Source organism: Typopeltis vanoorti, chromosome 20 (assembly GCF_054136105.1).
Source record: "Typopeltis vanoorti isolate ZY-2024b chromosome 20, IOZ_Tvanoo_1.0, whole genome shotgun sequence".
NCBI classification, from domain to species: domain Eukaryota; kingdom Metazoa; phylum Arthropoda; class Arachnida; order Uropygi; family Thelyphonidae; genus Typopeltis; species Typopeltis vanoorti.
Window position 1 is genome coordinate 86,803,612 of NC_143568.1, and position 13,533 is coordinate 86,817,144.

A 13,533-nucleotide genomic window follows, 5' to 3' on the forward strand; every position below is an offset into this window, starting at 1 on the left:
GGCCAAATATTATTGGGGTCAGTGAGATCTGGTTGTCAGAGGTGATATAGTTACGGGGATAGAATGTAATGGATATTGTATTTTCAGAGAAGATACAGAAAACAGGGCAGGAGGAGGGGTATTATGAACGATAGCTGAAGAACTTCAACCAGACAAAAGCAGAAGTTAAGGAAGAATGTAGATCTGATGAAAATGGTTCATTTGAGGCTGTCTGGTGTGAGATAGAGGCCAATAGGAAAAAATATATTGTTGGTTGCTGCTGTAGATGAGGATTCAGAAGAAAATGTGGACAATATGCATCAGCAGATTAGCACAATGAGTACAGGCTGAGCAATTATCATGGGAGACTTCAGTTATGATGATATACATTGGAAGGAGGAAAGGGCATATGGCAAAATTGAAATGGAATTTATACAGTTACTGAGGGTTATTCATCTGAAACAGCACATGATGGAAGGGAACCAGGGGTTTGAGAATGTTGGATCTGGTAATAGCATCATAAGATCTATCTATAACCACAGTAGCATCCCTGCCTGCAATCAGGGAAAGTGACCATTCAGTCTTGTCCTGGGAAGTTGCTCAACATGTGGAATTTTCAGTCAACACATGGAATTTATGTAGAACTACTAAGTTGGCAATTATGACAAACTTAGGAGGCAACGAAGCAATGCCATGGCATAAGAAGCTACATGGAATTAATGTTATTAGCACATGGGAAGCAGTCGAGGATTGTTTGAATGAGGCAGTATCAGAGTGTATACCCAGGGGGCCAGGAGGATAAACCAAGTAGGGATTCAGTGGATGACTAGCTAGTCAGGTATACCGGGGGGGGGGGGGGGAATGAGAAATGAATGGTTTGAATTTTTTTGCAATTTCAGGAGACCAGGAAATAACCTTTCTGAGTAGACTTTTTCAATTTTTTGATCTGAGATTTGATGGGATTGTAATCTAAAGGTCTGTAGGAGAATAAGTCTCAGAGAATGATGTCTATTTTTCTGTTGTATTCACTGGTATTAAGAATAACAGTAGCACTCCCCTACCCGTATCAGCTCTGGTGATTACTATACTGCTATCTTTGTGTAGTTTCTTGAGGGCAGTGATTTGACAAGATGACAGATTTCTTTTAGGATGCGAAGATCAAGAAAGAATGCTGGTGACATTAAGTCTAATATTGTTAGCTATTTCTAGAGCCAAGTTATGGATACTACATTTAATGTTGAACATTAGGCCTGGTGCTGGTACTTGCTTCAGAGCAACAGTAAAATTATGGTCAATCAACCATTTTATTAAGCTTCTATCATAAATCTGTCATCTCTTTGGGACTAGAAATATAAAAATGAATTGTAAATGTTTAGCCTAAGATCTCCATTTAAAGTTACAGTGTGCATATTATAAGGAACTACATGTTTCGTACCAGTTAGTAGTGTTGGCTGTGAGAAGCAGCTAGGAACAAGAGTTAAACCAGGTAAGTGTTTTTGAGTGTGAAGATTATTACACCTCTTGATGGAGACAATTAATGTAGTCTTTTCCATGTTTCTTCAATTCTGTTTTATGTTTCAGTTTCTTTTATGTCCATATTTTGATGGATGTAAAAACGTGTAGTTAGTGTAATGTAGTGGCTGGTAGGGAGATTAAAAGAGATGGATCAAGAGCTACTTATAACAAGTTGCTCTTGATCCATCATTATTACACCATTAAGAAGTGTAATAATCTTCTCAATCAGAACGACACTTAACTGGATTAACTCTAGTTCTGAGATTAACTCTTATTTTTGTTTGTCCTGACATGAAACATATAGTTCGTTACATAAGCACACTGTAATTTTAAATGGAGATCGTAGGCTAAGCCTATACAATATATTTTTATAGTCCCTTTATAATATATTATTATCATTATTATTATACAGGCACCTCCATGGAGTCTGAAGACTCATTGTGGGAGACCCAATCTATTTTTATATTGTGAAAATATAATATGATATGTTTGTAAAACTTGAACAATTTCAGTAAACAGCTGAACAACTGATGGAAAACAATGTAGTGCCTAGAATAATCAAATTTTAAAGAAAGCATCCAGTTTTATAAGCACTTGTTTTAGCTGACATTATCTGAGACCTTCGGGGAGTTAAGGAGTCATCGAAAAAGGCCATACATCACCCACTTCATCTGTTATACCTTCTTTTAAATTCACATACACTCACTACTTCAACAGGCAAACTATTATGCTTACTCACTGCTCTATGAGAGAAAAATCTAGCTCTTACTCCTTTCTTAATCAGTCATAAACTTAACTTCCATGGATACCTCTGTGTTATCTCCCACATACTTTCAAACTGTCCTCATAATATACATTCTATAATCCTGATATAACTCTTCTTTGCCTTTCTACAACTTCAGTTAAGGTGGGTGACATATTAGTTACCTGCCTTTCAGATGGATCACTATCTTTTTCCATTTACAGAAAGCCAACATACACAGGAAGATATCTGCATAAATAATCACATCATCATCCACCCCAACAGTATGGTATTTTAAAAACACTCGCACGCAGAGCCGGGCCATTTGTTCTAATGATGCAGCTCTGTCCACAGAACTCGAATATCTGCACCATACTTTCGTGACCAACAGCTACAATTCCTACAAAATAGATAAATACTACATAGTCCCATTACCATTTCTGTTCTCTATGTCAGAGGCACATCAGAAAAGATAGCCAAGTACTAGTAAAACAGGCTTTCACACCACATTCAAACCTTATGTTAAATTAGCAACTCTTATCCATTCTCCTAAGGATAAACTTCACCCTCTAGCATATCCCAGAGTGTATGAAGTTTCTTATGACTGTGACTTTTCCTACTATGTGCAGACAGGAAGATCTGTTAATATCCACCTGGAAGAACATAAAAAATACATTCGCTACCATTACTATGACAAGTCGGGACTGGCACACCACACAGGATTAGATGGAAGAAAACCGATGTGCTGACTCAAAAAATAATCCGAAAGATTATTTTTTGAATCAGCCATGGCCATGTAAAGAGACAAAATGACTTCGTTATCCTTACATATCTGTTCATTGCAACATTGCAATTATCCCCTGATTTATATTTGCAATTTTGTTTGCTGTGTGATCTTTCAAATTCTTATTCACCATACCTCCAAGATCCCTAGTCTCACCAGTTTCTTGTATCATAATCCTCGACAACATCATATGCCATTGGAAATCTCATCATGCCAAAGTAAATTTACACTAACATTGATTTGACAGCCATTAACATTTGCCCTTATTCAAGTGCTGGATATCAATAGCATCCCTGATTGCCCTCCTATCTTTACATTATCAGCAAACAATTGAACATCTGTCAGATCTTTCCCAATATTATTAATGTATAGATTGGACAACAAGGACTGATCTCTGGGATACACTGTACACCTGTCCATCTTAAATCTGTCAAGAGTTCATATTGTGATCTCATATTTTGCAGTTTATGCAACAGCCTTTTATGTGATATTCTAGCAAATGCCTTAACAAAGTCCAGCAGTATCATAGTGTATCCATTCCTTTTATCCAAATCAGCTGTAACATTGCTATGAAATATGAAAAAATTGTAAATATAGTAAACCCATGCTGTTCCTTGCAGAGTATAACTTGTCTGTCAACCCATTTCTGTAAGCAAATTCTTACCAACCTCTCTAAAATCTTTTGCCATTCCAGAGATACTGGTCAGTTGATAATTATACACATTGGTTTTTGTGCACCACCCTTGTACAATGTCATACATTCTTTCCATGAGCTGAGACTCAAATTATGCAAGCATATATTGGCTAGCCATTTCAGCCCAACATTCCTTTACCATATGTGCTGATATTCCACCTGTCCATATTACTGAATCCTGGTTATGCAATAGCACTTCAACTTCATTCTCATGCACCTCTTTCTCTTTATCTGATTTAGTAGTAGTGGCACCTATGCACCATGTTACACCTGGTTGATATATCTTAGCAAAATGAGCACATTAATTGAACAATCTCATCAGCTTCTGACACAAGGAGACCATCTGCATTCAATAAAGTTATGCATCCACATTCATTCTTTCTTTTAATTTTGACATAGTGATAAGAAATTTTTTGGATTTAGAACAATCTGTTTACAAAAGGATCCAAATCCTTAACTTATCGACAATCAACAAACTCTGGCCATTTCCAACATCGGTTGGGAATTTAACAAAGCAATTCAGGACCCTAGATCATTTAAGTTTATATATATATTAAGAGTTTTTATCTCTGACTAAAGGCAGTAGTGTTCTAAAGTTAGTTAACAGAATTCTTGCAGTTCACTGGTCATGATTGTTTTAAGCTTGTGTCTGTATATATTTTCTTGATGAATCTGGATGGGTACAATACTAAGGCTGAAAAAACATTGAACTTGTTCTTTAGTGTTATTAAATATTTATACTCCAAATAGTAGTAGTGGTATCTGTAAGTATTTGACAATAAATGTTGCATACCATCCACACTTGCAAGAGAGAATTGTTTAGTAGAAGTCCTTACATTTCCCTTAATGACTAAACATTGAATTCTGATTTCTTTTGCCACATGTAGGTTTTCTAAAATGCATTAATAGATATAACATTCAGATTAAAAGATATAACATTCAGATCTTTTTTAAAAATTAGCTACCGTTATGCTTACCAAAAGATCTTCTACATCCCTTGGAGCATCTTGGCATCTACAGGATTCGCCCATCTCTTCCCACCCCCCACTCCTGCACATTGATTTTAGCAAAACTGGAAGAAGTTCCAATATTCATCTTGAACATAAAATTATGGTCAATATATATATATATACACTATGGCAGATTATACCATTAATTTAGACCATTGTATTCCTTGCATGTGTGTGTGTGTGTGTGTGCGCGCGCGCGCAGTAGGGTAGCCTCTTTATTATACAAATGTATACTTGTATAAGAAAAGAGTGCAGCTGTTTTTTGAATCTGCCACAGTCCTACAATATTTCCTTAAACTAAATAAATATGGTTGTCCTTAGACTATCAGAAACCGAGATAAAGTAATTACCATTTATCTGACCACACCGAGAAGGCAATTTGCCATTCCGATAATTGAAGTTCAATTACCTGATGCTGTACCAGAAGTTGGTTGACATGCAAGGATCTGTTAATTGAAGGGTTATCGTTTCAAATATATTAGTATTTATTATGAGGCTATTACTGACAGCCACTAGCAATCTAGTATACAGTATTTTTACTACTCATTACGACTCATTTGGCACTGAATATTGCTTAGTTAGCAAAGACCTAAGAACTCAAATGAATGAACTAAACATCATTCTAGATTGTGGTGATCCTGGAGTCCTTGGATTAAGAAACTTTGTATTATGCTTGTGCTCCAAGAATCTATAGATTCTCAAAAGTACATAAAAATTAAGTTCTTTTATGCCCAAAAGGGGAATAATCTGACCGAACTGTTAGATTTAAAAGTAGTTAGAAACTCGCATACTATTTGCCTTCCTTTTAAAAACAAAACAACAACAAAAAAGCGACAAGTTTTTTATCTAAAGTTGATTGATTATTTTTACAGAAAGTCCTATATATATATATACAGGACTTTCCTCAAAATTTAGTAAGCCTTTTTAATTTCTTCACATATTTTGACTGATTTACATGGAAAGAAAAGTGAAGATACCACCAAGAGAGATCACAGACCTTCTTGGAGTACCTTAAAGAACAGGTGTCTTTTTACTATCAGTCTTTATGCCAGTCTATAGTTAACGTTTTTATATGTGTTTACCATCATCAGAATTGGTGAAACACCTATTTTTATGCAAATGTAAAGTTACTTTAGAGGAAAAAAAAAGCCAAGAGTTACCTTCTTTTAGACCCTCTTTTCAAATAACAATAAAATGGTACTATGAGCTTCTTTGTTTACTTCACAGAATGACACACACACACACTTAAAGATTCCTATCGCTGTCTTTCTCAAAAGAACAAAATGATGAAAACGTTAATACGTCGGGCACATAAATATGGACCAGGTGATGGAAAAGATGGTGGTGACAGTATGCACAAGCAAATAGAAGAAATGGGTGGAAGGAGGGTGATTATTATGGGAGATTTCAACTCTGGTCGCATTGATTGGAGTGAGGAGAGGACACATGGGAGGAAGGAACTGGATTTTATGCGGTTATTAAGGGATAACTATCTGCGACAGCATGTAATGGAAAATACTAGGGGTCAGAGAGTGCTTGACCTAGTAATTACATCTGAGGATTTGGCTGTAACAAATATGACCACATTGCCACCAATCGGTGAGAGTGATCATAGGGTCTTAACTTGGGAGGTGGCTAAAGGTGTAGAATTTTCAATTAAGACAGGGTACATGTGGAATTATCGGGCTGGAAAGTATGACAAGCTTAGGAGTTTGATTGGTTCAGTGCCATGGCATGTACAACTGCAAGGACTAGAAGTTGATAGTGCATGGGAGGTAGTTAAGAAGTGCTTGCATGAAGCAATGGCTGACTGTATACCTAGAGTCCGAATAATAAATCAAGTAGGGGTTAAATGGATGAATAACACCATTAAGCTTGAGTTGCAAAAAAAGAAACAACTATGGAGGGAATTTAAGGAGAAGGGTGACCGGCAGGCACTTGAACGGTATAAAGCGCAGGCCAGAAGGGTGACGAGTGTGGTAAGAAAAGCAAAAAAGGATTACGAAAGAACATTGGCCATGCAGGCTAAAGAGAATCCTAAACAGTTTTTTAGATATGTAGCAAGTAAAAGGAAAAATGTACATGGCAGATTGATTTTAAAGAATGCCGATGGTAGGGAGGTAACTGAATCAGTTGAGATAGTTGAGTTACTGAGTGAGCACTTTGCAAAAGTATATCATCCAGGTGGTGACATTGCAGAAACGAATAAACCAGTAGATTATACGGGAATTGTGGTTAATGAAGTGGAGGTGAGTTGTCTATTGCATAACCTCAATGTCAATACATCTGTGGGATTGGATGGTATACCTGCTCGTGTTGTACGAGAAGCAGCTAAAGAATTGTCAGTACCCTTGACCATTTTGTTTAATTTGAGTCTCGGGTCTGGGTTAGTCCCGAGTGGGTGGAAAGAGGGGAAAATAGTTCCACTGCATAAAGGTGGTTCCAAGACTGCTGTTGTAAATTACCGACCGATTAGCATATCAGGAATCATTGTCAAAGTCTTAGAGAAAATAGTCTAGAGGAAAATACAAGATTGGATAGAAGAAAATGGGATACTGTATCGGGGACAGCATGGTTTTGTGAAAGGTAGGTCATGCATCAGTAACTTGCTCACGTATTATAATACAGTGATGGCTGAACTGGATAAGGGTAATGGGTTTACGGTGATTCTACTGGACCTTGCCAAGGCCTTTGACAGGATTCCACATGGAATTCTAATCAGTAAATTGCAGCATATGGGAATGGACATAGGGTTGGTGAGATGGATAGGAGGGTGGTTGACGGAGAGATATCAGAGAGTGGTTTACTCGGGAGTAGAGTCCACAAGACGGCCTGTGACTAGTGGTGTGCCACAAGGATCTGTTCTTGGACCACTGCTGTTTAATTTGTTCATAAATGATATAGGAAATGATCTGAGAGGAACAGTTCATTTGTTTGCGGATGATGTAAGTTGGGTAGGGCAATAGTGAATGCAGATGACGTCAAAATTTTGCAGGATGATTTGGATAGATTGGAGGTCTGGGCTAAGGAGAATGGATGTCAGTTTAATATGGCAAAATGTAAGGTTATGCATTTTGGGGTGAAAAGATTGGCGGCAGTTTACTGCATTGGTGGAACCGTGCTCCAGGAAATTGATGAGGCATGAGATTTAGGAGTGTTGGTAGATAAGAAATTGAAATTTAGGGGACACATTGCAAAAGTGACCAAAATAGCTCATCAAATCACTTGGTTGCTGAAGAATACGTTGACAAGCAGAGACAAGCAGGTTATTGTTCCTCTGTATCGAGCCTTGATAAGACCCCATCTAGACTACTGTGCTCAGATTTGGTCACCTAGGTTTCTTCTTGATGGGGAGGAGGTGGAGAGGATCCAGAGGCGAGTGACCAAGATGATAGCAGGTCTGTGGAATGAACCGTATGAGAACAGGTTGAGGATTTGTGGGTTGCAAAAATTGGTTGATAGGCGGAGAAGGGGAGATATGATTGAGACATTCAAATTACTGAAGGGTTTCTATAAAATTAATTCAGAAGATATTTTTGAGAACAGGGCTGGTTGTGGGAGGACTAGGGGACATCCATGGAAACTGGGCAAAAGTGTGGTTAGTAAAGGTGTTAGAGCTGGGTTCTTTACTTTTAGAGTAGTGAATGAGTGGAATGCACTCCCTGAGTCTGTGGTGGATGCTGTGACAGTGAATGAGTTTAACGCGAGGTATGATAGATACTGTATGAATGTCAAATAGTTGTGATGAATATGATTTGGGGCCTCCCTCGATGAGTCTAATGACTCCCTGGAGTTGCCCGTAATAATAGTAATAAATATGTTCATTTAGTTTAATTCTTTATCCAAGTGTAAGCAAACAAAGTTTGCGCCTGAAGTATCTTCAGGACTGAGGCAACTCATGGTAAAGGTGGACCAAGCTCTCAACACTACTCCTTGCCTTAGTATCTCCCATAATGCAAAGCACATCTTGCAGATATGTATAATGCTATGCATCAAGGGAAGGGCCACTACCCAGACCGGTTTCGACCTTTATTGAGGTCTTGTCAGTGGGAGCCAGATCCAGAGGTGGTGATACCAAGGTGGAAGCAATGGAGAAGTCATATTTACCTATACGAGTTGCCAAAAAGTGTCTCACCTTATTAAATTATTCTGGATTTAGAGAAAGATGTTGGAAGTTTTTTCCCACTTGGTTAGACAATAATAAATTTAGTTTAATCCTTTATCTAAGTGTAAGTAAACAAAGTTTGCCCCTGAAGTATCATCGGGACTGAGGCAACTCTAAATTTATTATAGTCTAACCAAGTGGGGGGAAAAACTACCAACATAGATATGTTCATTTGATAAGGAGCTGAACTACATTCCTATCCTATCCCCCTCAGCAATATGGCTCGTGGGGGTAGCTTTGTGCTACCATACTAGGGAGATGATTATGAGCAAGGTGGTTTCCCATTGCCTTCCTTTCCATAGTATATTTTATGACTAGTTGTGTGTGTTCACGGGACCAGTTTACCAGTTTTGAGGGATGAAAAACCCAAGTTACCGGTAGATATATGATATGTTGTTATATGATACCGATTAACTCACCTTTAGTCGAAAGATATCCTCACATCATGGATGGGAATCGAACCCAGGTCTTTCTGACAAAAGGGCTTTGTCTATACCGACTGAGCTACTGAGGTTCCCTGAACTACATTATAACAATTATAATTAATAATATTATGATTTGAATTATGTACAGCTAGACAAGCCACTGATGGAGAAAAAAAAAAATAAAAGAATTTCCACTCCTTATTCAAAGAGAACCTCTGAATATGTCGTTAAAATACTGAAGAAATTTAACCTTCGAATTCAGCCTTAAGAAACCATCATTTCTCTGAACCAACCACATCTCTCACATCTCAGAGCTTATCAGTTTCTGTGTTTTTTGTCATCTCTTGTATTTAAATACAGATAGGATGCTAAGATCTACCATAAGTCAGGACTTGTCAAACGGCATCTCCATTGGCCACAGAGTTTACTAGTATCAAAGTTTTACACAGAAGTAGTTTGAAACATCAGTGGTTATTTAAAAAAAAAAAAAAAAAACTTACAAAGCATGCAAGTGGTTGTTTTGAATTACTGAAGATCCTTTTTTTTTTTTTTACATTAACTTGTTTTGTTCAGTCTTTATGTAACACCATAAACTAGGCATTTATTTATTTTTTACCATCTTAATGATAAGAAGAGAGGAAGAATTACAAATGATTTTACTCTGCTAGTTGGAATGAATGATTTGGGAGGTAGTGAAAATGAGGCAGCATGGAATTTGAGAATGTAGATGTGAAGCATAAAAGTGTTAAGGGTAGGGTTTTAAGTATATTGCCCAGGTATGATAGTAAGAATCTGAGAAGAAGAGTGATAATTATGAATAGTATGATAGCAAGAATGTCTAAGAAGCAAAATCTGTGACAGGTACAATGAAAGAATTTTATGCTGGCTGGGGTTCTGCCTGGAAGATCTGATAATGTTGGAGTCTCTTGACAGATAACAGATTGATTTGGAGGAATATTGTTGATAGGAAGTTAGTAATGATATAAATTCTTTATGTAGTACTGTCATAATATCCTGCACACCCCTTGAGGGTACATGTCAGGAATTTGATGATAATGTTTCCTTTGAACTCTAGTATTGGTATTTTTTGCCTATGCACACAGCAGTAGGCCCTGAGCAAGTTATTATACCTTGTTCACATTTATTCTAGCCCCTAAATGTAACATACCTTCATCTGTATTCTAACTCTGTTGATTCTCGATGATACTTTGAGTCAAGTATGTTTACTAATTAAATATTAACTTAATTTTATCACTTCCTGTAATATACATTTTCTCAAATTTTATTAAAGAGGTAAATTAGAAAATTAGACTCCCTTATTAGCAGGGATACTTGGGGGAAAAAAAAATGTTTCAAGTCTTAGATAATCTGTGAATAGCTAATGCAGAATGAAGAGGAATACATTACCATTTGATACTGTTTCTGTATTTTATTTTAATTTGTATTATTTTCATTTTAAATGCATATATTACATGAAATGCTCTTCTTGTTTCATTTATAGTATCTCCATAGCTGTGGCATTACACACAGAGATCTCAAGGTAATGAAAAAATTTTGATAACTTTTATTTGATATATAATTATATATCTTACCAATAAACTAAGTAGGGGTGCTTAAGGGCCAAAGCTGTATAACCGAGAGGAGACCTCCACATAGCCTTTAAAGGAATGCTTTAAAGAAATGAACTGACCAGGGCTTCTGACCTAATGTCAGAAGCCCTGGTCGTATTACATATCACCAATGTAATATGACTTTGGATATCTAATCACGGCAAAGTACATGACATTACATTTATAAATATTGAACTTAATATTTAAGCCAATAAGTCTTCTTATTGGCTTAAACCAATATAGAATGTAGTACTATCATATCCTGTACACCCCTTGAGGGTACATGTCAGGAATTTGATGATGATAAACTAAGTAATTTAGATACTCTATAGAATAACTGATATGCGTACATAAGCATGAAATTATAAGTTATTTTACTCATTAACTAGGTATCGTATAGAATAATGATGAGAATTTCATTAAATAGCGAGTAAGCTAGGCTCTTTTAAAAGTGTCTAGCTTTTGCAGACTGAGTGTTTAATTCTAACTAGCATCCAGTGTAGAGACAGCAGAGAATTGCATCATTCTCAGCTTCCAAAGATGTCCTTTCCCCATCCTCCATAAAATGAAAAATTCTACAAGAATCATTTCAGAAGTTTGTAAGTCTCACTCATACCACCCCTCTTTCTCCTGTTTGCTAATGTCTGCAGTCTACAAATTCTCAATCTCTCTTTCTCTCTCTTTCTTTATAATCAGTATTCCACAATCCTGATATCATTTTTAACACTCTGAGATATTTAGCCTGATCAGTTTTTTTTCTAACATAATCCCACCAATGTAATATGACTTTGGATATCTAATCACACCAAAGTACATGACATTACATTTATAAACATTGAACTGACAGCTATTTTTCAATGCCCACAATTCCACCCTGCATTTCTGATTATCTTACCTATATTTGCATCATCAGCAAATAGCTGTATGTCAAATCCTTCCCAATATCATTAATGTACAGAATGAATAACAATGGACTGAGTCCTGATCCTTGAGGCATGCTTTTGGTAACCTTGAATCTTACAGATTCACACCCCCCATACATGATTTTTTGATATCTGTCAGTTAGCCATTCTCTTATCCATGCAAATAGTCCATAATCCAATCCCATATTCTCCAATTTAGCAACAGTCTTCCATGCTGTATTCTGTCAAAACCTTAGCAAAATCAAAAGTATAATAGTGTATCCAGTCTCCTTGTCTGAGTGGTAACATTATTATAGAATGTGAGCAAGTTGCTAAAATATGACTTTAGTAAACCCATTTGTTTATTGCAAGTAGAGATTCTCTGTCAACAACCCATGTGAGCTCTAACCAACTTTTCCAAAATCTTCACCGCCACTCCTGAGATAATGATTGGTTGATAGTTGGATACATTGATCTTTGCATCACCCTTGTGTAATAGGATTATCATACATCCTTTCCACTCCTGTGGAATTTTCCCTGTTCTGAGAGTCAAATTATATAGCCTGGTCAAAGGAATAGCCATTTCAGCTGAACACTCTTTTAGCATCTGTGCTGATATCCCATCAGTCCCTATTGCAGAATTCTTATTCAGTTTGTGCAACTACTCTAGCACCTTCTCCTTATACACTTGAGTTTCTTCATTCAGTGAATAGGTTAGCAGTGAGTGCAATGTTGCATACACAAGATTGATAGCATTCAGCAAAATGGACATTCATTTGTTGAACAAACTCTTCTGTATCTGTAACCCTTACACCACATGCTTCTAGTAGAGTTATTCTTTCATATTCTTTCTTTTTTTTACTTTCAGCTTAATTATAGAATTCTTTGAGGTTGTGTTTTACTTAAATTATTAAATTACTTAGATAAAGTATGAAATAAAATTCTTATTTCATACTCTAACTAACATGACCTGTTCTTGTTCTTAATTTCCAAGGAGACACACATAGACCAGTGACAATGTTTCTTCAGATGAATAGCCATGTGAATTTATCTACACACACACACACATACACACCTCTCTATGAAGATTAATATGAATATGTAATAACATAATAACAGTTGATTTTGGCAGCTTCACATTGATCTCCTGATTTTAACTAATTGCATTTTCAGATTATGAAGAAGTTATTTTACTTATTGTAACATTGACTATAATAGATTATTTATACAAAATATTGGATAATCATACTTTTGACTAGAAAACCGATTTTTTTTTTTTTTTTTTGTTGCTTTTCAGAGAAATCAGTGCACTTCATTATTCATTTGAGCTTCGCTAAAAGGTCAGAAGGCATTGATTTATATGAACACATTACTATCTATGCTACCTAAGCCAGAAATAGCTTCTTAGGTAGTAATGTGATGTTGGAAGTTATAAATGAAACTATAATGTTGAAAAATGATTTTTTTCCACAAGAAAGGGATCTATGTGGAAAAAGCAAATGAAGATGCATATTTCATAAGACAAAGCCTAACAAACTATTATTTTCTTGTACTGGAAACATGCCTGAAAAGTACTTTTTTCCTAGTAAAGGAGGAAAAACTGATAAAAAATGCTGTTTTCCAACAAGACTGATTCCATACTATTCTTCATAAAAATTTGAGAACTTTATAAAGTAAAACAGCATTCATTACTTAGTGCTGTGAAAT

At 36.2% G+C, this 13,533-nt stretch overlaps 1 protein-coding gene across 1 annotated transcript in view; it reads left to right on the forward strand.

Moving 5' to 3' along the window:
- The window catches only part of LOC150095633 (serine/threonine-protein kinase Chk2-like), a 266,187-nt gene that overhangs the window by 168,563 nt on the left and 84,091 nt on the right, over positions 1–13,533 (forward strand). The window contains exon 10 of the mRNA XM_090409930.1: positions 10,816–10,854. Coding sequence (XP_090266056.1) covers positions 10,816–10,854 — 39 coding nt within the window. The remainder of the gene's footprint in view (positions 1–10,815; positions 10,855–13,533) is intronic.